We start from the raw sequence: 24,703 nt of genomic DNA, 5'->3' as shown, positions 1-24,703 counted from the left end.
CTCTCTTCCTGTTCTGCCCCAACAGGAAACAGGGTGTCCGAGCCAGTCATATTACCATTCATGCATCAGTCGACGCTACAACCAACTAGCATTCCCTGAAGTGCTGCTCACACGACAACACAGTGTAGTAAACATATTAACTCAGCAAAAAAAAAGAAACCTCCTCTCACTGTCAACAGCATTTATTTTCAGCACACTTAAACATGTGTAAATATTTGTATGAACATAACAAGATTCAACAACTGAGACATAAACTGAACAAGTTCCACAGACATGTGACTAACAGAAATTGAATAATGTGCCCCTGAATAAAGGGGGGGTCAAAATCAACAGTAACAGTCAGTATCTGTTGTGGCCACCAGCTGCATTAAGTACTGCAGTGCATCTCCTCCTCATGCACTGCACCATATTTGCCAGTTCTTGCTGTGAGATGTTACCCCACTCTTCCACCAAGGCACCTGCAAGTTCCCGGACATTTCTGGGGGGGAATGGCCCTAGCCCTCACCCTCCGATCCAACAGGTCCCAGACGTGTTCAATGGGATTGAGATCTGGGCTCTTTGCTGGCCATGGAAGAACACTGACATTCCTGTCTTGCAGGAAATCATGCACAGAATGAGCAGTATGGCTGGTGGCATTGTCATGCTGGAGGGTCATGCCAGGATGAGCCTGCAGGAAGGGTACCACATGAGGGAGGAGGATGTCTTCTCTGTAACGCACAGCATTGAGATTGCCTGCAATGACAACAAGCTCAGTCCGATGATACTGTGACACACCGCCCCCGACCATGACGGACCCTCCATCTCCAAATCGATGCCACTCCAGAGTACAGGCCTCGGTGTAACGCTCATTCCTGCGACGATAAACACAAATCCGACCATCACCCCTGGTGAGGTAACCCGCGACTCGTCAGTGAAGAGCACTTTTTGCCAGTTCTGTCCGGTCCAGCGACGGTGGGTTTGTGCCCATAGGCAACGTTGTTGCCGGTGATGTAAGGCAGGTCCTCACCAGACATCAGGCCATTTATTGCCCTGGCCACATCTGTAGTCCTCATGCCTCCTTGCAGCATGCCTAAGGCACGTTCACACAGATGAGCAGGGACCTGATTCTAGATTTAACGTGATACGTCACCTGATTCTAGATTTAACGGGATAAGTCACCTGATTCTATATTTAACGTGATAGGTCACCTGATTCTAGATTTAACGGGATAGGTCACCTGATTCTAGATTTAACGGGATAGGTCACCTGATTCTAGATTTAACGGGATAGGTCACCTGATTCTAGATTTAACGTGATAGGTCACCTGATTCTAGATTTAACGTGATAGGTCACCTGATTCTAGATTTAACGGGATAGGTCACCTGATTCTAGATTTAACGTGATAGGTCACCTGATCCTAGATTTAACGGGATAGGTCACCTGATTCTAGATTTAACGGGATAGGTCACCTGATTCTAGATTTAACGGGATAGGTCACCTGATTCTAGATTTAACGGGATAGGTCACCTGATTCTAGATTTAACGGGATAGGTCACCTGATTCTAGATTTAACGGGATAGGTCACCTGATTCTAGATTTAACGGGATAGGTCACCTGATTCTAGATTTAACGGGATAGGTCACCTGATTCTAGATTTAACGGGATAGGTCACCTGATTCTAGATTTAACGGGATAGGTCACCTGATTCTAGATTTAACGGGATAGGTCACCTGATTCTAGATTTAACGGGATAGGTCACCTGATTCTAGATTTAACGGGATAGGTCACATGATTTGCATGTTTTTTTTTTACATCTACTTACATTTACATTACATTTAAGTCATTTAGCAGACGCTCTTATCCAGAGCGACTTACAAATTGGTGCGTTCACCTTATGACATCCAGTGGAACAGCCACTTTACAATAGTGCATCTAAATCTTTTAGAGGGGGGTGAGAAGGATTACTTTATCCTATCCTAGGTATTCCTTAAAGAGGTGGGGTTTCAGGTGTCTCCGGAAGGTGGTGATTGACTCTGCTGTCCTGGCGTCGTGAGGGAGTTTGTTCCACCATTGGGGGGCCAGAGCAGCGAACAGTTTTGACTGGGCTGAGCGGGAACTGTACTTCCTCAGTGGTAGGGAGGCGAGCAGGCCAGAGGTGGATGAACGCAGTGCCCTTGTTTGGGTGTAGGGCCTGATCAGAGCCTGGAGGTACTGAGGTGCCGTTCCCCTCACAGCTCCGTAGGCAAGCACCATGGTCTTGTAGCGGATGCGAGCTTCAACTGGAAGCCAGTGGAGGGAGCGGAGGAGCGGGGTGACGTGAGAGAACTTGGGAAGGTTGAACACCAGACGGGCTGCGGCGTTCTGGATGAGTTGTAGGGGTTTTATGGCACAGGCAGGGAGCCCAGCCAACAGCGAGTTGCAGTAATCCAGACGGGAGATGACAAGTGCCTGGATTAGGACCTGCGCCGCTTCCTGTGTGAGGCAGGGTCGTACTCTGCGGATGTTGTAGAGCATGAACCTACAGGAACGGGCCACCACCTTGATGTTAGTTGAGAACGACAGGGTGTTGTCCAGGATCACGCCAAGGTTCTTAGCGCTCTGGGAGGAGGACACAATGGAGTTGTCAACCGTGATGGCGAGATCATGGAACGGGCAGTCCTTCCCGGGAGGAAGAGCAGCTCCGTCTTGCCGAGGTTCAGCTTGAGGTGGTGATCCGTCATCCACACTGATATGTCTGCCAGACATGCAGAGATGCGATTCGCCACCTGGTCATCAGAAGGGGAAAGGAGAAGATTAATTGTGTGTCGTCTGCATAGCAATGATAGGAGAGACCATGTGAGGTTATGACAGAGCCAAGTGACTTGGTGTATAGCGAGAATAGGAGAGGGCCTAGAACAGAGCCCTGGGGGACGCCAGTGGTGAGAGCGCGTGGTGAGGAGACAGATTCTCGCCATGCCACCTGGTAGGAGCGACCTGTCAGGTAGGACGCAATCCAAGCGTGGGCCGCGCCGGAGATGCCCAACTCGGAGAGGGTGGAGAGGAGGATCTGATGGTTCACAGTATCGAAGGCAGCCGATAGGTCTAGAAGGATGAGAGCAGAGGAGAGAGAGTTAGCTTTAGCAGTGCGGAGCGCCTCCGTGATACAGAGAAGAGCAGTCTCAGTTGAATGACTAGTCTTTAAACCTGACTGATTTGGATCAAGAAGGTCATTCTGAGAGAGATAGCGGGAGAGCTGGCCAAGGGCGGCACGTTCAAGAGTTTTGGAGAGAAAAGAAAGAAGGTATACTGGTCTGTAGTTGTTGACATCGGAGGGATCGAGTGTAGGTTTTTTCAGAAGGGGTGCAACTCTCGCTCTCTTGAAGACGGAAGGGACGTAGCCAGCGGTCAGGGATGAGTTGATGAGCGAGGTGAGGTAAGGGAGAAGGTCTCCGGAAATGGTCTGGAGAAGAGAGGAGGGGATAGGGTCAAGCGGGCAGGTTGTTGGGCGGCCGGCCGTCACAAGACGCGAGATTTCATCTGGAGAGAGGGGAGAAAGAGGTCAGAGCACAGGGTAGGGCAGTGTGAGCAGAACCAGCGGTGTCGTTTGACTTAGCAAACGAGGATCGGATGTCGTCGACCTTCTTTTCAAAATGGTTGACGAAGTCATCTGCAGAGAGGGAGGAGGGGGGGAGGAGGATTCAGGAGGGAGGAGAAGGTGGCAAAGAGCTTCCTAGGGTTAGAGGCAGATGCTTGGAATTTAGAGTGGAAGAAAGTGGCTTTAGCAGCAGAGACAGAAGAGGAAAATGTAGAGAGGAGGGAGTGAAAGGATGCCAGGTCCGCAGGGAGGCGAGTTTTCCTCCATTTCCGCTCGGCTGCCCGGAGCCTTGTTCTGTGAGCTCGCAATGAGTCGTCGAGCCACGGAGCGGGAGGGGAGGACCGAGCCGGCCTGGAGGATAGGGGACATAGAAAGTCAAAGGATGCAGAAAGGGAGGAGAGGAGGGTTGAGGAGGCAGAATCAGGAGATAGGTTGGAGAAGGTTTGAGCAGAGGGAAGAGATGATAGGATGGAAGAGGAGAGAGAGCGAAGGTTGGGACGGCGCGATACCATCCGAGTAGGGGCAGTGTGGGAAGTGTTGGATGAGAGCGAGAGGGAAAAGGATACAAGGTAGTGGTCGGAGACTTGGAGGAGTTGCAATGAGGTTAGTGGAAGAACAGCATCTAGTAAAGATGAGGTTGAGCGTATTGCCTGCCTTGTGAGTAGGGGGAATGTGAGAGGGTGAGGTCAAAAGAGGAGAGGAGTGGAAAGAAGGAGGCAGAGAGGAATGAGTCAAAGGTAGACGTGGGGAGGTTAAAGTCGCCCAGAACTGTGAGAGGTGAGCCGTCCTCAGGAAAGGAGCTTATCAAGGCATCAAGCTCATTGATGAACTCTCCGAGGAACCTGGAGGGCGATAAATTATAAGGATGTTAAGCTTGAAAGGGCTGGTAACTGTGACAGCATGGAATTCAAAGGAGGCGATAGACAGATGGGTAAGGGAGAAAGAGAATGACCACTTGGGAGAGATGAGGATCCCGGTGCCACCACCCCGCTGACCAGAAGCTCTCGGGGTGTGCGAGAACACGTGGGTGGACGAAGAGAGAGCAGTAGGAGTAGCAGTGTTATCTGTGGTGATCCATGTTTCCGTCAGTGCCAAGAAGTCGAGGGACTGGAGGGAGGCATAGGCTGAGATGAACTCTGCCTTGTTGGCAGATCGGCAGTTCCAGAGGCTACCGGAGACCTGGAACTCCACGTGGGTCGTGCGCGCTGGGACCACCAGATTAGGGTGGCCGCGGCCACGCGGTGTGGAGCGTTTGTATGGTCTGTGCAGAGAGGAGAGAACAGGGATAGACAGACACATAGTTGACAGGCTACAGAAGAGGCTACGCTCGAATGTTCAGAAAGTTAAGCTTACGTAGCAAGAATCTTATTGACTAAAATGATTCAAATGATACAGTACTGCTGAAGTAGGCTAGCTGGCAGTGGCTGCGTTGTTGACTTTGTAGGCTAGCTGGCAGTGGCTGCGTTGTTGACACTACACTAATCAAGTCGTTCCGTTGAGTGTGATAGTTTCTACAGTGCTGCTATTCGGGGGCTAGCTGGCTAGCTAGCAGTGTTGATTACGTTACGTTGCGTTAAAAGAACGACAATAGCTGGCTAGCTAACCTAGAAAATCGCTCTAGACTACACAATTATCTTTGATACCAAGACGGCTATGTAGCTAGCTATGTAGCTAGCTACGATCACTTAGTTATGCTATTCATTTATAGACCGGAGTGTCATCAACTGAAGATTACGATTAGTTTACTTGGCTAAGAGATAAGCATTAGCATTACTGTAAAACAATGGGAGTGATATAGCTGCTAGCACTTTCCTAAAAGTCAACTCAAAAACGATTAACATAAGCAGTAAATATCTACGCCCTTCAGAACATAGTATAGTATAAATTTCAATAATAATCTAGAATTAGGTGACCTATCCCGTTAAATCTAGAATCAGGTGACCTATCCCGTTAAATCTAGAATCGTTAGTTAATAGAAAAGAACAGCACAAGGACAAAACTACATCAATTTAAAAATGGCACACGTAGTCTACATTCAAAACATACAGTCGTGGCCAAAAGTTTTGAGAATGACACAAATATACATTATCACAAAGTATGCTGCCTCAGTTTGTATGATGGCAATTTGTATATACACCAGAATGTTATGAAGAGTGGTCAGATGAATTGCAATGAATTGCAAAGTCCTTCTTTGCCATGCAAATGAACTGAATCCCCAAAAAACATTTCCACTGCATTTCAGCCCTGCCACAAAAGGACCAGCTGACATGTCAGTGATTCTCTCGTTAACACAGGTGTGAGTGTTGACGAGGACAAGGCTGGAGATCACTCTGTCATGCTGATTGAGTTCGAATAACAGACCGGAAGCTTCAAAAGGAGGGTGGTGCTTGGAATCATTGTCCTTCCTCTGTCAACCATGGTTACCTGCAAGGAAACACATGCAGTCATCATTGCTTTGCACAAAAAGGGCTTCACAGGCAAGGATATTGCTGCCAGTAAGATTGCACCTAAATCAACCATTTATCGGATCATCAAGAACTTCAAGGAAAGTGGTTCAATTGTTGTGAAGAAGGCTTCAGGGCGCCCAAGAAAGTCCAGCAAGCGCCAAAACCGTCTCCTAAAGTTATTTCAGCTGCGGGATCGGGGCACCACCAGTACAGAGCTTGCTCAGGAATGGCAGCAGGCAGGTGTGAGTGCATCTGCACGCACAGTGAAGCGAATACTTTTGGAGGATGGCCTGGTGTCAAGAAGGGCAGCAAAGAAGCCACTTCTCTCCAGGAAAAACATCAGGGACAGACTGATATTCTGCAAAAGGTACAGGGATTGGACTGCTGAGGACTGGGGTAAAGTAATTTTCTCTGATGAATCCCATTTCCGAATGTTTGGGGCATCTGGAAAAAAAGCTTGTCCGGAGAAGACAAGGTGAGTGCTATCATCAGTCCTGTGTCATGCCAACAGTAAAGTATTCTGAGACCATTCATGTGTGGGGATGCTTCTCAGCCAAGGGAGTGGGCTCACTCACAATTTTGCCTCAGAACACAGCCATGAATAAAGAAGGGTACCAACACATCCTCCGAGAGCAACTCCTCCCAACCATCCAGGAACAGTTTGGTGACGAACAATGCCTTTTCCAGCATGTTGGAGCACCTTACCATAAGGCAAAAGTGATACCTAAGTGGCTCGGGGAACAAAACATCGACATTTTGGGTCCATGGCCAGGAAACTCCCCAGACCTTAATCCCATTGAGAACTTGTGGTCAATCCTCAAAAGGCGGTTGGACAAACAAAAACCCACAAATTCTGACAAACTCCAGAATTGATTATGCAAGAATGGGCTGCCATCAGTCAGGATGTGGCCCAGAAGTTAATTGACAGCATGCCAGGGTGGATTGCAGAGGTCTCGAAAAAGAAGGGTCAACACTGCAAATATTGACTCTTTGCATCAACTTCATGCAATTGTCAAAAGCCTTTGACACTTATGAAATGCTTGTAATTATACTTCAGTATTCCATAGTAACATCTGACAAAAATATCTAAAGACACTGAAGCAGCAAACTTTGTGAAAATTAATATTTGTGTCATTCTCAAAACTTTTGTTGCTTCATCTGTTTTTTTAAACCAATTTTTACTAGGATTAAATGTCAGGAATTGTGCAAACTGAGTTTCAAATGTATTTGGCTGAGGTGTATGTAAACCTCCGACTTCAACTGTAAATACTACTGCTAATTTAGAAATGTTATTCAGTCTGCTGTTCATGTGAGCAATATGTGATGGGAAGAAAGTTCCATGCAATAATGGCTCTATATAATACTGCTTTCTTGAAATTATTCTAATCAAGATTAGATAAAACTAGAGCCGGCAGGACTTCACCATATGACTGGACAATAATCAAGAGAATATAAAACTAGAGCCTGCAGGACTTCACCATATGACTGGACAATAATCAAGATCAAACTAGAGCCTACAGGACTTGACCATATGACTGGACAATAATCAAGAGAAGATAAAACTAGAACCTGCAGGACTTGACCATATGACTGGACAATAATCAAGAGAAGATAAAACTAGAGCCTGCAGGACTTGACCATATGACTGGACAATAATCAAGATAAGATAAAACTAGAGCCTGCAGGACTTGACCATATGACTGGACAATAATCAAGATCAAACTAGAGCCTACAGGACTTGACCATATGACTGGACAATAATCAAGATTAGATAAAACTAGAGCCTGCAGGACTTCACCATATGACTGGACAATAATCAAGAGAATATAAAACTAGAGCCTGCAGGACTTCACCATATGACTGGACAATAATCAAGATAAAACTAGAGCCTGCAGGACTTGACCATATGACTGGACAATAATCAAGATCAAACTAGAGCCTACAGGACTTGACCATATGACTGGACAATAATCAAGAGAAGATAAAACTAGAGCCTGCAGGACTTGACCATATGACTGGACAATAATCAAGATCAAACTAGAGCCTACAGGACTTGACCATATGACTGGACAATAATCAAGAGAATATAAAACTAGAGCCTGCAGGACTTGATCATATGACTGGACAATAATCAAGAGAAGATAAAACTAGAACCTGCAGGACTTGACCATATGACTGGACAATAATCAAGAGAAGATAAAACTAGAACCTGCAGGACTTGACCATATGACTGGACAATAATCAAGAGAAGATAAAACTAGAACCTGCAGGACTTGACCATATGACTGGACAATAATCAAGAGAAGATAAAACTAGAACCTGCAGGACTTGACCATATGACTGGACAATAATCAAGAGAAGATAAAACTAGAACCTGCAGGACTTGACCATATGACTGGACAATAATCAAGAGAAGATAAAACTAGAACCTGCAGGACCTGCTTTGTGTGGTGTCAAAAAAGCAGAGCATCTCTTTACTACAGGACAGACCTCTCCCCGTCTCTACAACCAGAGAATCTATATGTTTTGACCATGTTTACAATCTGAACCCAACATATAGGCTTGTTTGACCCCAATGCTTGTAAACAAAAATGTGAACGTAAACATACACTGTGTATAGCAAGGTTAAAACGCACATGTTGATATCTTGGATGGTCAGTCCTTGCATCCATAGCTCTATGAATTTGAGAGTGGTTACAAAAACAGAGGCGGGGTGTCCACTTGTCAATGGTCGAGTTCGTTTTGCCGGTGCTGACCCGGTGCTGACCCGGTGCAACGGCGTAGCCACGGGTAGGTTTGATCCCCCCCAAAAAGTTACTATTATAAATCAATATACATTTTGATTTGTAATATTTTATTATATTTTTAAAAGAAATGGATGTGAGATTTATTTTCTATGGGTAATGTTTATTATTAATGTTTATTAATTAATATAATGTAACAAAGAAATAGTCCGCGACAATCAAGTTTGCTTCCAACTATTGGTTACATTTTTATTTAAATCACACGGTGGTTTACATGAAAAACCTGGCAACGTCACGTGGATAGCGCATAAGCTAGCACGCTCTACCACGCTAGTTTACTGTAAGTGACTCACCAGCTACGGTAATTTAGTAGTTCTAGCAATGGCAAACCAAAATGTCGATCGCTTGGTTTGTCAAAAAAAGACATCTGGAGGAAAAGGAGGAGGAGGATAGTTTCCAGAATGAGACATTAACAGGTGGCGCCAGGATAGACACAACCACAATCGCCATCACAACTGCCAATGCCACGTTGAGCCAGGCATGCTTGCCTACCCCACCGTCTCCTCTCCTTCTTGATGCTGCGGGAGAACCTGCAGTAGGTCCACCGACAGATGTGTCTGCGGTTGATGAACCAGCCTGTCAACCAAAGCTAGCAAAGTTCCCTTCAAGTATAATAAATGGCAAATTACGCAGCTTCTCTTCAAGGTGGTATGACCAGTTCGTGTGGATTGAGTATAGTAATGCATAAGTCTTGTAGGCACTTTCCTGTGGCTAATGTCGGATTCAGATTTATACGAGATGGATTTAAAAGCTGGAAAATCACTAGAAATGCTTGCTGCAAACACAGAGAATAGCAAGTTGCATGCTAGTGCCCTTGCAAAATGTGAATCCTACAAGGTGACCCACGGGCCTAGAAGTCACGGGACTGTGTTGAACCAAATACATGGTGATGCCTAGAAGTTGTGGGACTGTGTTGAACCAAATACATGGTGATGCCTAGAAGTTGTGGGACTGTGTTGAACCAAATACATGGTGATGCCTAGAAGTTGTGGGACTGTGTTGAACCAAATACATGGTGATGCCTAGAAGTTGTGGGACTGTGTTGAACCAAATACATGGTGATGCCTAGAGGTTGTGGGACTGTGTTGAACCAAATACATGGTGATGCCTAGAAGTTGTGGGACGGTGTTGAACCAAATACATGGTGATGCCTAGAAGTCACGGGACTGTGTTGAACCAAATACATGGTGATGCCTAGAGGTTGTGGGACTGTGATTAACCAAATACATGGTGATGCCTAGAAGTTGTGGGACTGTGTTGAACCAAATACATGGTGATGCCTAGAAGTTGTGGGACTGTGTTGAACCAAATACATGGTGATGCCTAGAGGTTGTGGGACTGTGTTGAACCAAATACATGGTGATGCCTAGAAGTTGTGGGACTGTGTTGAACCAAAAACATGGTGATGCCTAGAAGTTGTGGGACTGTGTTGAACCAAATACATGGTGATGCCTAGAAGTTGTGGGACTGTGTTGAACCAAAAACATGGTGATGCCTAGAAGTTGTGGGACTGTGTTGAACCAAATACATGGTGATGCCTAGAGGTTGTGGGACTGTGTTGAACCAAATACATGGTGATGCAAACATAGATTTTATAGAAAGAAACCGTGCCCATGTTAAAGTGGTCATAGATATGGTCCTAATATGTGCAGAGCAGGATATTCCAATCAGAGGACATAGAGAAACCCGAAGAGGCAACCAACAAAGGTCACTTCTAGAAATCTTCAATTTCATCTCAAAGTATGACTCAGAAATACAAAAACCAGGCTTAATGCGCTACCTCGCAATGCCACGCTTATGAGCCCCGGAATTCAGAACGAGTTGCAGCATCGTTGTTACTGTGGAGGATAAAAGATGAAGCTCATTCTGCGTCTTCCACGTATTTTGCCAAACTAGCAGATGAATATAAAGATCAATCTAAACAAGAACTTATTGCTGTGTGTCCAATACATTCATGCTGGAATGATTAAAGAAAAGAGATGTTGGGTTTAATGAAACTGCTGATTTATCTGCACAAGGAATCTCTCTGAGAATACTTAGTGTTGTAACCCCTGGAGTTGGATCCCCCTGTGTGGGTTTTTATGTCGATGGCGCTTCAGTCATGTCAGTGTAACAGTTTTGCTTCCGTCCCTCTCCTCGCCCCTACCTGGGCTCGAACCAGGGACCCTCTGCACAAATCGTCAACAGCCACCCTCAAAGCATCGTTACCCATCACTCCACAAAAGCTGCGGCCCTTGCAGAGCAAGGGGATGTTGGAGGAAATTATAGTTGAAATGATTAATAATGTATACATTTCAATTAGAACCATTTATTCTAATACTATTATGTTATGGTATGAAATGTATGAGCTCTTGGTTAAGCTGTTACTGAAAATGTAAGTAAAACAAATTAATTGTCTGTACCTTGCGGGAGGTTTAATGGAGAGGGATGATATATATTTTCTGACAGATAAGAATGGTCCTTGATGTTCCATTAGTGGAGGAGAAGATATCTTTTAGACAGATTGGAATGTTTGTTTTATGAGGGGAGTAGAAGAAGATATCCAGAACTGAAGACACTGTGTGGATCGGAGAGGGTGTGAGAAACTGATGATGTCATTTTATGTTGTCTCTTTAAAATGTAAGGTTCTTTGTATTTTGCTTCAGTACTCTCTTGTAATAAACGCTGTTACCTGACTTTTAAGACTGGTCTCGATCTATTTCATGCATAATTAATGAATTTACAATTCATTAATGAAATAGAGAGAGTGCGAATTTGATTTTGGCTTATAAAAGGAATTTAGGAATTTAGAATTCCTCTAACAGGGGAACAACTACTTCAACTACTTCAAGAGCAAGTGACGTCACTGATATAAACACTATTAGCGTGCACCCCACTAACTAGCTATCCATTTCACACCGGTTACCTCAGGGAACAGAGGAGGGGTACCTGTCCTACTAAAGCAAACATTTAAGCAAGTGGTATATGTGCATTGCCACTCCCACCGTTTGAATTTGGTTCTGTGCAGTGCGGCAAAAGTGTCAGGACCTTTTTTTGGACACAGTAATACATCAGCTACACACATTTATGAGTGGATCCCACAGACATGCTGGATTCATAGAAGTACAGAAAGAGTTGCATCCCCATTAGACTCATGTATCGATCTAGAAAGATCCACGGTGGAGTTCAAAGTCAGGGTCTGTGAGTAAAGTGCTGTTAACACTAGATGTCATTTTTAGAGGTTCTTGCAGAATTTGAGGCTTGTGGACGAACCAAATTAGAAGCCGATGACCTCTTACAACAAATCCAGAACAAGACGTTTTTATTCCTGTTAGTCACGTTTAGTAAATTGTTTTGACATTTAGTGATTTTGCGATGAAGGGATTACAAAGCTCTACATCATCTGTGACGGACTGTATTGGTTTAATTGAAATCCTCAAAAGCAGCTTTTCTACGTTCAGAGAACTCAGGGGGAGACTTTGATAAAGTTCAAGCTAACTGAAGAGATGATGATGAAGAATGATATTAGTAATTGGGATGTGACGACGTCAGGGCAGAGAAAACTGACTGTAAAATTGGCAGACAGTCACAATGTCATTAGGGAAAACATCCAGCATCAAGAGTGACAGTGACCTGAGGCAACTTTGGAACAATATTCTAGACCGACAGATTACGGAGTTGAACTCAAGAAGACACATATGGGATCATGCAAGCGGCAGCCTCCTTTTCCAAAGAATCCCAAACCTGCGTCCTTAAAGAGCAGCTGAAGACCACATGCGATTATTATGCAACATCAAGTGAAGATGCGGAATTCACTGTTTTTATTCAGCAGTTGAGTCTCAAAATGAAGATGGGAAAGAGTGACTTTTCCTCCATAATGAGTGGACTCGACAGCTGCCCTGATGATATTTTCCCTAATATAAACTCTGTTAAGGATCATTGTCACACTTCCAATGACATCATGCAGCGTGGAGAGACTTTTCTCAACAACAACTAGGATAAAACATAGTCTTCACACATCAGTGACCAGGGCCCAGCTGAACCACTTCAGTTTGCTGTCTTTAGAGCGTCAACTGACAGATCCATTGGATTGTGATGAAATCATCACCATATTCAACTCAAAGCCTCGCCGTCGGCACCTTGTGATGTAGGTCACGACTTATTGATACGTCTACTAAAAGGTAAGGTATATAGTACTACTGCCCGTCGTGGTATAAATGGTAACATCAAATATAGGCTTGTTTGCCCATCGAGATTAAAGTGCGTCTGAAGATGAGGTTTATGTTGTTGGCAACTGGTCTGAAGTTAGTCTTATTTTAATATGCTGGGATAGGTCATTATTTGTATATTTAACGAGGTTGCTCCGAGTACTATGCACTAGTATAAAACGATTGTTTTACAAAATAATATACGGTACGCGTCGCAAAATAAATGTAATAAACAAGTAGAAAAAATGCCTATCCAAATGTTTCTAGGCCTATCCAAATGTTTCTAGGCCTATCCAAATGTTTCTAGGCCTATCCAAATGTTTCTAGGCCTATCCAAATGTTTCTAGGCCTATCCAAATGTTTCTAGGCCTATCCAAATGTTTCTAGGCCTATCCAAATGTTTCTAGGCCTATCCAAAAAGAATAATCTGACTGGGCCATGCAAAAAAAAACTGGTTTAAACTGCAGATTCTAGCTTTAAGGCAGAAAACCCTGCCTCATTTGATTAACATGCCACTGTGTCTACAGTACCAGAGCATTGAGAAACCCCAGTATTTCCCTTCACAGTGCTTCTACTCCCACTGACCCGGAACACGTGGCGAACATGTGCGTTCTCACATCACACGGTCACATGTTCCTCACTGGTGGCACAAAACGACTCCCTTAAAAAAAAAAATTCAAGTTCCCTTTCTGCATAATACCCCGTGGCATAGTTGTCAGGCTTTCTGACACTTTGGTCATTGTTTTTTAGAAGGGGGAGGGGAAATTATGTTATTCCGCTCCCACTTGTTATTCCCCCTCCCTCCCATACAAATATATATATATATATAGGTTTTAATGTCAGTGTGCATAAGTAGCGGTTGTGTTGGATATGACAGTGTTATGTAGGTTTTAACGTCAGTGTGCATAAGTAGGGGTTGTGTCATGGATATGACAGTGTTATGTAGGTTTTAAATGTCAGTGTGCATAAGTAGGGGTTGTGTCATGGATATGACAGTGTTATGTAGGTTTTAAATGTCAGGGTGCATAAGTAGCGGTTGTGTCATAGATATGACAGTGTTATGTAGGTTTTAAATGTCAGTGTGCATAAGTAGGGGTTGTGTCATGGATATGACAGTGTTATGTAAGTTTTAAATGTCAGTGTGCATAAGTAGCGGTTGTGTCATAGATATGACAGTGTTATGTAGGTTTTAAATGTCAGTGTGCATAAGTAGGGGTTGTGTCATGGATATGACAGTGTTATGTAGGTTTTAAATGTCAGGGTGCATAAGTAGCGGTTGTGTCATAGATATGACAGTGTTATGTAGGTTTTAAATGTCAGTGTGCATAAGTAGGGGTTGTGTCATGGATATGACAGTGTTATGTAGGTTTTAAATGTCTGTGTGCATAAGTAGCGGTTGTGTCATGGATATGACAGTGTTATGTAGGTTTTAACATCAGTGTCCTATAACAGCTAATGACAATTGATGGAGCTCTCCTTCCGTCTTTAAAGCACAGCACCAGAAATATGCCTGTGACAATGACAAACTACATGATGGTGAGAGAAATTCTCAGTTGGCTGCCAGTATTAGTGCTCAGAGGCCATCGCTGAGAAACCACAGTGGAAGTGATGTGTTGTTAGAGTCCATAGCTGAGAGAGTTATAATGTATTGTTAGAGTCCATAGCTGAGAGAGTTATAATGTGTTGTTAGAGTCCATAGCTGAGAGAGTTATAATGTATTGTTAGAGTCCATAGCTGAGAGAGTTATAATGTGTTGTTAGAGTCCATAGCTGAGAGAGTTATAATGTATTGTTAGAGTCCATAGCTGAGAGAGTTATAATGTGTTGTTAGAGTCCATAGCTGAGCAGGGCACAGGATGTAGTTGCTGTGGTTTAGGAGGTTTAGGAGGTGAAGCAGGGCACAGGATGTAGGAGCTGTGGTTTAGGAGGTGAAGCAGGGCACAGGGTGTAGGAGCTGTGGTTTAGGAGGTGAAGCAGGGCACAGGGTGTAGGAGCTGTGGTTTAGGAGGTGAAGCAGGGCACAGGGTGTAGGTGCTGTGGTTTAGGAGGTGAATCAGGGCACAGGGTGTAGGAGCTGTGGGCGTGTCTAATGCAAGCCCAATCCCACGAGGTACTTGTGTGTGTTTGTTAGCACTGCGATAGAAACGTGAGACAGAGTACTGGAACTACAAAAAATTACAATGCTGTGCCTACCAGTGGTTAAGGGCGCTGTACCCATCAGACACTCTGGGTTAGCGACCAGGCTCTGTCGTAACCGGCCGCGACCGGGAGGTCCGTGGGGCGACGCACAATTGGCCTAGCGTCGTCCGGGTTAGGGAGGGTTTGGCCTGTAGGGATATCCTCTCATCGTGCACCAGCGACTCCTGTGGCGGGCCGGGCGCAGTGCGCGCTAACCAAGGTTGCCAGGTGCACGGTGTTTCCTCCGACACATTGTTGCGGCTGGCTTCCGGGTTGGATGCGCGCTGTGTTAAGAAGCAGTGCGGCTTGGTTGGGTTGTGTATCGGAGGACGCATGACTTTCAACCTTCGTCTCTCCCGAGCCCGTACGGGAGTTATAGCGATGAGACAAGATACTACTAAAACAACTGGATACCACGAAATTGGGGAGAAAAAGGGGTAAAAAAAAAAATATATATATATAAAAAATTACAATGCTTTTTCTCTCACCATCGAGCTGATCTGAACAGTATTGTTTCAACAGGGTTTCAATTCAACATGGTTTCAACATGGTTCCAGCATGGTTTCAACGTGGTTTCAACATGGTTTCAACATGGTTTCAACATGGTTCCAACATGGTTCCAACATGGTTTCAACATGGTTTCAACATGGTTCCAGCATGGTTTCAACATGGTTTCAACGTGGTTTCAACATGGTTTCAACATGGTTCCAACATGGTTTCAACATGGTTTCAACGTGGTTTCAACATGGTTTCAACATGGTTTCAACGTGGTTTCAACATGGTTTCAACATGGTTTCAACATGGTTCCAGCATGGTTTCAACATGGTTTCAACATGGTTTCAACGTGGTTTCAACATGGTTCCAGCATGGTTTCAACATGGCTCCAGCATCTTCAACATGGTTCCAGCATGGTTTCAACATGGTTTCAACGTGGTTTCAACATGGTTTCAACGTGGTTTCAACATGGTTTCAACATGGTTCCAGCATGGTTTCAACATGGTTTCAACATGGTTTCAGCATGGTTTCAACATGGTTTCAGCATGGTTTCAGCATGGTTTCAACATGGTTTCAACATGGTTCCAGCATGGTTTCAACATGGTTCCAGCAGGGTTTCAACATGGTTTCAACATTGTTTCAACATGGTTACAGCATGGTTCCAACATGGTTCCAGCATGGTTTCAACATGGTTCAAGCATGGCTCCAGCATCTTCAACATTGTTTCAACATGGTTCCAGCATGGTTTCAGCATGGTTCCAGCATGGTTTCAACATTGTTTCAACATGGTTACAACATTGTTTCAACATGGTTACAGCATGGTTCCAACATGGTTCCAGCATGGTTTCAACATGGTTCAAGCATGGCTCCAGCATCTTCAGCATGGTTTCAACGTGGTTTCAACATGGTTCCAGCATGGTTTCAACATGGTTCCAGCATGGTTCCAGCATGGTTTCAACATGGTTTCAACATGGTTCCAGCATGGTTTCAACATGGTTCCAGCATGGTTTCAACATGGTTTCAACATGGTTTCAACATGGTTTCAGCATGGTTTCAGCACGGTGGATGTATAACCAGGCCACAGTACAGCTTCACGTGGAAAGGCTTGGATCAGTTCAGTCATGTGAACAGGGTACAACATGTCTCCTTTAAGGAGAACGATGCGATGAACCCAAAAATAAAGACGCTCTTCTGAGCACATAAACAAGTTCTGAGAAGAAGTATAAACAGTTATTCTACGGACCTCTTCTGTTCTGAAACTAGTTTTCTCTGGTTCTGTCCAGTTCACACATCTGCCACACTTTCAACGCCATCGGTTCTGTTGATGTTCTGTCTCCCACTTACGTTCCTCAGAACTGGAACAAGCCCCTTGTCTAATCGTGTTGGTCCAATATGACCGGCTCAGTGTGTTGTGTTGTCGCTAACAGGGCTCATGTGGGCCCGGCCACCATGTATTTACAGAGTACGGTTGTACGCACACAATAATGTGATTATTGTGGATAGTCCTATAATAGTTCAATTAAAAACGTTTACGTGCGTGCTGTGTGTTAAACACGACTCTGGCAGTCGTGGGCTCTAGTCTTTGCATCGTCCCGGGCTCCAAAAAAACATCTCAGTGTTGAAAATCATCAAGAAGCCAAATACGTCGCAGAATGATGAACGATCAAATTATACGCTGCATGTGAAGTCATTTCAGGCTACATTTTCCTCGTCTCCAAACTGGAGGATAGACAGTGAGTGACTAACAACGTTCTGTTGTAACTACTCGGAGTCACATACTCGGGCTAATCTTTCAGCTGTTCTCATTCATTAGAGCCATGAAAATACTGAGAATTCAACACATCGACTGCAGCTCATGCGCTATATGATATAAATGACTATATCATGTTTCTTTCACAGTTGCCAAATAGTTCAACATGTCAAGAATGAATGTCCGTGTGTACAGTGTTCACGTCTCTGTGTCTGTCTGTAAACCTGCGCTGAGGAAATTGAATAAACATACCTTTTGAAAAACATATATTAACACCCTCTCTACTTGGTCACGGAATTATAAAAAGATGGAGTTTCTCTTTCAGCCATAACTAAAGCCTCTACTGAAGTTAATAACATTACAGACCTGACAACAGCCCTCAAACTAATATCTGTCGTAGCGTACCTGAAACCATGCTGAATGATTGGATGAATGGCAGGACGGATGAATCAATGGATGGATGGATGATGGATGGACGGACGGACTGATAAATTCACAAATTAACGAATGAATAGATGGATGACCGATAGACATGGAGGTTCACCTGGAGCAGCTCTGAGATGGTAGGCAGCACATCTGGGTTACAGATGTCTATGGAGTCATCTCTGTAGGTCTTCTTCTTGTAGAGGATGTTGCCCAGGTAGAGGATAGCAGACAGCAGAGAGAAGATCCTATCAGGAAGAGAGGAGAGAGTTAGACAGCAGGGAGAAAATCCTACCAGACAGAGAAGAGAGACTCAGACAGCATGGAGAAGATCCTACCAGACAGAGAGGAGAGAGTCAGACAGCAGGGAGAAGATCCTACCAGACAGAGAGGAGAGACTCAGACAGCAGGGAGAAGATCCTACCAGACAGAGAGGAGAGACTCAGACAGCAGGGAGAAGATCCTACCAGACAGAGAGGAGAGACACAGACAGCAGGGAGAAGATCCTACCAGACAGAGAGGAGAGAGTCAGACAGCAGGGAGAATATCCTACCAGACAGAGAGGGAGAGAGAGAGTCAGACAGCAGGGAGAAGATCCTACCAGACAGAGAGGAGAGAGAGAGAGTCAGACAGCAGGGAGAAGATCCTACCAGACAGAGAGGGAGAGAGAGAGAGTCAGACAGCAGGGAGAAGATCCTACCAGACAGAGAGGAGAGACTCAGACAGCAGAGAGAAGATCCTACCAGACAGAGAGGAGAGAGTCAGACAGCAGAGAGAAGATCCTACCAGACAGAGAGGAGAGAGTCAGACAGCAGAGAGAAGATCCTACCAGACAGAGAGGGAGAGTCAGACAGCAGAGAGAAGATCCTACCAGACAGAGAGGGAGAGTCAGACAGCAGGGAGAAGATCCTACCAGACAGAGAGGAGAGACTCAGACAGCAGGGAGAAGATCCTACCAGACAGAGAGGGAGAGAGAGAGTCAGACAGCAGGGAGAAGATCCTACCAGACAGAGAGGAGAGACTCAGACAGCAGGGATAAGATCCTACCAGACAGAGAGGAGAGAGTCAGACAGCAGGGAGAAGATCCTACCAGACAGAGAGGAGAGAGTCAGACAGCATGGAGAAGATCCTACCAGACAGAGAGGAGAGACTCAGACAGCAGGGAGAAGATCCTACCAGACAGAGAGGAGAGAGTCAGACAGCAGGGAGAAGATCCTACCAGACAGAGAGGGAGAGAGAGAGAGTCAGACAGCAGGGAGCAGATCCTACCAGACAGAGAGGAGAGACTCAGACAGCAGAGAGAAGATCCTACCAGACAGAGAGGAGAGACTCAGACAGCAGAGAGAAGATCCTACCGGTCAGACAGCAGAGAGAAGATCCTACCAGACATAGAGGAGAGAGTCAGACAGCAGAAGATCCTACCAGAGAAGATCCTACCAGACAGAGAGAGAGAGAGTCAGACAGCAGGGAGAAGATCCTACCAGACAGAGAGGGAGAGAGAGAGTCAGACAGCAGGGATAAGATCCTACCAGACAGAGAGGAGAGAGTCAGACAGCAGGGAGAAGATCCTACCAGACAGAGAGGGAGAGAGAGAGAGTCAGACAGCAGGGAGAAGATCCTACCAGACAGAGAGGAGAGAGTCAGACAGCAGGGAGAAGATCCTACCAGACAGAGAGGAGAGAGTCAGACAGCAGGGAGAAGATCCTACCAGACAGAGAGCAGGGAGAAGATCCTACCAGACAGAGTCAGCAGGGAGAAGATCCTACCAGACAGAGAGGAGGACAGCAGGGAAGACTCAGACAGCAGCATGGAGAAGATCCTACCAGACAGAGAGGAGAGACTCAGACAGCAGGGAGAAGATCCTACCAGACAGAGAGGAGAGACACAGACAGCAGGGAGAAGATCCTACCAGACAGAGAGGAGAGAGTCAGACAGCAGGGAGAAGATCCTACCAGACAGAGAGGAGAAACTCAGACAGCATGGAGAAGATCCTACCAGACAGAGAGGAGAGACTCAGACAGCATGGAGAAGATCCCAGACAGAGAGGAGAGACTCAGACAGCAGGGAGAAGATCCTACCAGACAGAGAGGAGAGAGTCAGACAGCAGGGAGAAGATCCTACCAGACAGAGGAGAGAATCAGACAGCAGGGAGAAGATCCTACCAGACAGAGAGGAGAGACTCAGACAGCATGGAGAAGATCCTACCAGACAGAGAGGAGAGACTCAGACAGCAGGGAGAAGATCATATCAGACAGAGAGGAGAGACTCAGAGCATGGAGAAGATCCTACCAGACAGAGAGGAGAGACTCAGACAGCAGGGAGAAGATCCTACCAGACAGAGGAGAGAGTCAGACAGCAGGGAGAAGATCCTACCAGACAGAGAGGGAGAGAGAGAGAGTCAGACAGCAGGAGCAGATCCTACCAGACAGAGAGGAGAGACTCAGACAGCAGAGAGAAGATCCTACCAGACAGAGAGGAGAGACTCAGACAGCAGAGAGAAGATCCTACCAGACAGAGAGGAGAGAGTCAGACAGCAGAGAGAAGATCCTACCAGACATAGAGGAGAGAGTCAGACAGCAGAGAGAAGATCCTACCAGACAGAGAGGAGAGAGTCAGACAGCAGGGAGAAGATCCTACCAGACAGAGAGGGAGAGAGAGAGTCAGACAGCAGGGATAAGATCCTACCAGACAGAGAGGAGAGAGTCAGACAGCAGGGAGAAGATCCTACCAGACAGAGAGGGAGAGAGAGAGAGTCAGACAGCAGGGAGAAGATCCTACCAGACAGAGAGGAGAGAGTCAGACAGCAGGGAGAAGATCCTACCAGACAGAGAGGAGAGAGTCAGACAGCAGAGAGAAGATCCTACCAGACAGAGAGAGAGAGAGTCAGACAGCAGGGAGAATATCCTACCAGACAGAGAGGGAGAGAGAGTCAGACAGCAGGGAGAAGATCCTACCAGACAGAGAGAGAGAGAGAGAGTCAGACAGCAGGGAGAAGATCCTACCAGACAGAGAGGAGAGAGTCAGACAGCAGAGAGAAGATCCTACCAGACAGAGAGGGAGAGAGAGAGTCAGACAGCAGGGAGAAGATCCTACCAGACAGAGAGGAGAGAGTCAGACAGCAGAGAGAAGATCCTACCAGACAGAGAGGAGAGAGAGAGTCAGACAGCAGGGATAAGATCCTACCAGACAGAGAGGAGAGAGTCAGACAGCAGAGAGAAGATCCTACCAGACAGAGAGGGAGAGAGAGAGTCAGACAGCAGGGAGAAGATCCTACCAGACAGAGAGGAGAGAGTCAGACAGCAGAGAGAAGATCCTACCAGACAGAGGGAGAGAGAGAGTCAGACAGCAGGGAGAAGATCCTACCAGACAGAGAGGAGAGAGTCAGAGCAGGGAGAATATCCTACCAGACAGAGAGGGAGAGAGAGAGTCAGACAGCAGGGAGAAGATCCTACCAGACAGAGAGGAGAGAGAGAGAGTCAGACAGCAGGGAGAAGATCCTACCAGACAGAGAGGGAGAGAGAGAGAGTCAGACAGCAGGGAGAAGATCCTACCAGACAGAGAGGAGAGACTCAGACAGCAGAGAGAAGATCCTACCAGACAGAGAGGAGAGAGTCAGACAGCAGAGAGAAGATCCTACCAGACAGAGAGGAGAGAGTCAGACAGCAGAGAGAAGATCCTACCAGACAGAGAGGGAGAGTCAGACAGCAGAGAGAAGATCCTACCAGACAGAGAGGAGAGTCAGACAGCAGGGAGAAGATCCTACCAGACAGAGGAGAGACTCAGACAGCAGGGAGAAGATCCTACCAGACAGAGAGGGGAGAGAGAGTCAGACAGCAGGGAGAAGATCCTACCAGACAGAGAGGAGAGACTCAGACAGCAGGGATAAGATCCTACCAGACAGAGAGGAGAGAGTCAGACAGCAGGGAGAAGATCCTACCAGACAGAGAGGAGAGAGTCAGACAGCATGGAGAAGATCCTACCAGACAGAGAGGAGAGACTCAGACAGCAGGAGAAGATCCTACCAGACAGAGAGGAGAGAGTCAGACAGCAGGAGAAGATCCTACCAGACAGAGAGGGGAGAGAGAGAGTCAGACAGCAGGAGCAGATCCTACCAGACAGAGAGGAGAGACTCAGACAGCAGAGAGAAGATCCTACCAGACAGAGAGGAGAGACTCAGACAGCAGAGAGAAGATCCTACCGGTCAGACAGCAGAGAGAAGATCCTACCAGACATAGAGGAGAGAGTCAGACAGCAGAGAGAAGATCCTACCAGACAGAGAGGAGAGAGTCAGACAGCAGGGAGAAGATCCAACCAGACAGAGAGGGAGAGAGAGAGTCAGACAGCAGGGATAAGATCCTACCAGACAGAGAGGAGAGAGTCAGACAGCAGGGAGAAGTTCCTACCAGACAGAGAGGGAGAGAGAGAGAGTCAGACAGCAGGGAGAAGATCCTACCAGACAGAGAGGAGAGAGAGAGAGAGTCAGACAGCAGGGATAACATTCTACCAGACAGAGAGGAGAGAGTCAGACAGCAGGGAGAAGATCCTACCAGACAGAGAGGAGAGAGTCAGACAGCAGAGAGAAGATCCTACCAGACAGAGAGGAGAGAGTCAGACAGCAGGGAGAATATCCTACCAGACAGAGAGGAGAGAGAGAGTCAGACAGCAGGGAGAAGATCCTACCAGACAGAGAGGAGAGAGAGAGAGTCAGACAGCAGGGAGAAGATCCTACCAGACAGAGAGGAGAGACTCAGACAGCAGGGAGAAGATCCTACCAGACAGAGAGGAGAGACTCAGACAGCAGGGAGAAGATCCTACCAGACAGAGAGGAGAGACACAGACAGCAGGGAGAAGATCCTACCAGACAGAGAGGAGAGAGTCAGACAGCAGGGAGAAGATCCTACCAGACAGAGAGGAGAAACTCAGACAGCATGGAGAAGATCCTACCAGACAGAGAGGAGAGACTCAGACAGCAGGGAGAAGATCCTACCAGACAGAGAGGAGAGACACAGACAGCAGGGAGAAGATCCTACCAGACAGAGAGGAGAGAGTCAGACAGCAGGGAGAAGATCCTACCAGACAGAGAGGAGAAACTCAGACAGCATGGAGAAGATCCTACCAGACAGAGAGGAGAGACTCAGACAGCATGGAGAATATCCTACCAGACAGAGAGGAGAGACTCAGACAGCAGGGAGAAGATCCTACCAGACAGAGAGGAGAGAGTCAGACAGCAGGGAGAAGATCCTACCAGACAGAGAGGAGAGAATCAGACAGCAGGGAGAAGATCCTACCAGACAGAGAGGAGAGACTCAGACAGCATGGAGAAGATCCTACCAGACAGAGAGGAGAGACTCAGACAGCAGGGAGAAGATCATATCAGACAGAGAGGAGAGACTCAGACAGCATGGAGAAGATCCTACCAGACAGAGAGGAGAGACTCAGACAGCAGGGAGAAGATCCTACCAGACAGAGAGGAGAGAGTCAGACAGCAGGGAGAAGATCCTACCAGACAGAGAGGGAGAGAGAGAGTCAGACAGCAGGGAGCAGATCCTACCAGACAGAGAGGAGAGACTCAGACAGCAGAGAGAAGATCCTACCAGACAGAGAGGAGAGACTCAGACAGCAGAGAGAAGATCCTACCAGACAGAGAGGAGAGAGTCAGACAGCAGAGAGAAGATCCTACCAGACATAGAGGAGAGAGTCAGACAGCAGAGAGAAGATCCTACCAGACAGAGAGGAGAGAGTCAGACAGCAGGGAGAAGATCCTACCAGACAGAGAGGGAGAGAGAGAGTCAGACAGCAGGGATAAGATCCTACCAGACAGAGAGGAGAGAGTCAGACAGCAGGGAGAAGATCCTACCAGACAGAGAGGGAGAGAGAGAGAGTCAGACAGCAGGGAGAAGATCCTACCAGACAGAGAGGAGAGAGTCAGACAGCAGGGAGAAGATCCTACCAGACAGAGAGGAGAGAGTCAGACAGCAGAGAGAAGATCCTACCAGACAGAGAGGAGAGAGAGTCAGACAGCAGGGAGAATATCCTACCAGACAGAGAGGAGAGAGAGAGTCAGACAGCAGGGAGAAGATCCTACCAGACAGAGAGGAGAGAGAGAGAGTCAGACAGCAGGGAGAAGATCCTACCAGACAGAGAGGAGAGAGTCAGACAGCAGAGAGAAGATCCTACCAGACAGAGAGGGAGAGAGAGAGTCAGACAGCAGGGAGAAGATCCTACCAGACAGAGAGGAGAGAGTCAGACAGCAGAGAGAAGATCCTACCAGACAGAGAGGGAGAGAGAGTCAGACAGCAGGGATAAGATCCTACCAGACAGAGAGGAGAGAGTCAGACAGCAGAGAGAAGATCCTACCAGACAGAGAGGGAGAGAGAGAGTCAGACAGCAGGGAGAAGATCCTACCAGACAGAGAGGAGAGAGTCAGACAGCAGAGAGAAGATCCTACCAGACAGAGAGGGAGAGAGAGAGTCAGACAGCAGGGAGAAGATCCTACCAGACAGAGAGGAGAGAGTCAGACAGCAGGGAGAATATCCTACCAGACAGAGAGGGAGAGAGAGAGTCAGACAGCAGGGAGAAGATCCTACCAGACAGAGAGGAGAGAGAGAGAGTCAGACAGCAGGGAGAAGATCCTACCAGACAGAGAGGGAGAGAGAGAGAGTCAGACAGCAGGGAGAAGATCCTACCAGACAGAGAGGAGAGACTCAGACAGCAGAGAGAAGATCCTACCAGACAGAGAGGAGAGAGTCAGACAGCAGAGAGAAGATCCTACCAGACAGAGAGGAGAGAGTCAGACAGCAGAGAGAAGATCCTACCAGACAGAGAGGGAGAGTCAGACAGCAGAGAGAAGATCCTACCAGACAGAGA

At 46.6% G+C, this 24,703-nt stretch overlaps 1 protein-coding gene across 1 annotated transcript in view; it reads right to left on the bottom strand.

Moving 5' to 3' along the window:
• Positions 1–24,703, bottom strand: part of LOC115144693 (unconventional myosin-IXAa-like) — a 259,989-nt gene that overhangs the window by 123,034 nt on the left and 112,252 nt on the right. Inside the window, 1 exon segment of the mRNA XM_065002966.1 lies at positions 17,958–18,084. Within this exon segment, the coding sequence (XP_064859038.1) occupies positions 17,958–18,084 (127 nt within the window).

This window comes from Oncorhynchus nerka, linkage group LG17 (assembly GCF_034236695.1).
Source record: "Oncorhynchus nerka isolate Pitt River linkage group LG17, Oner_Uvic_2.0, whole genome shotgun sequence".
Taxonomy (NCBI): domain Eukaryota; kingdom Metazoa; phylum Chordata; class Actinopteri; order Salmoniformes; family Salmonidae; genus Oncorhynchus; species Oncorhynchus nerka.
This window is presented reverse-complemented; position numbering and strand designations above follow the sequence as displayed.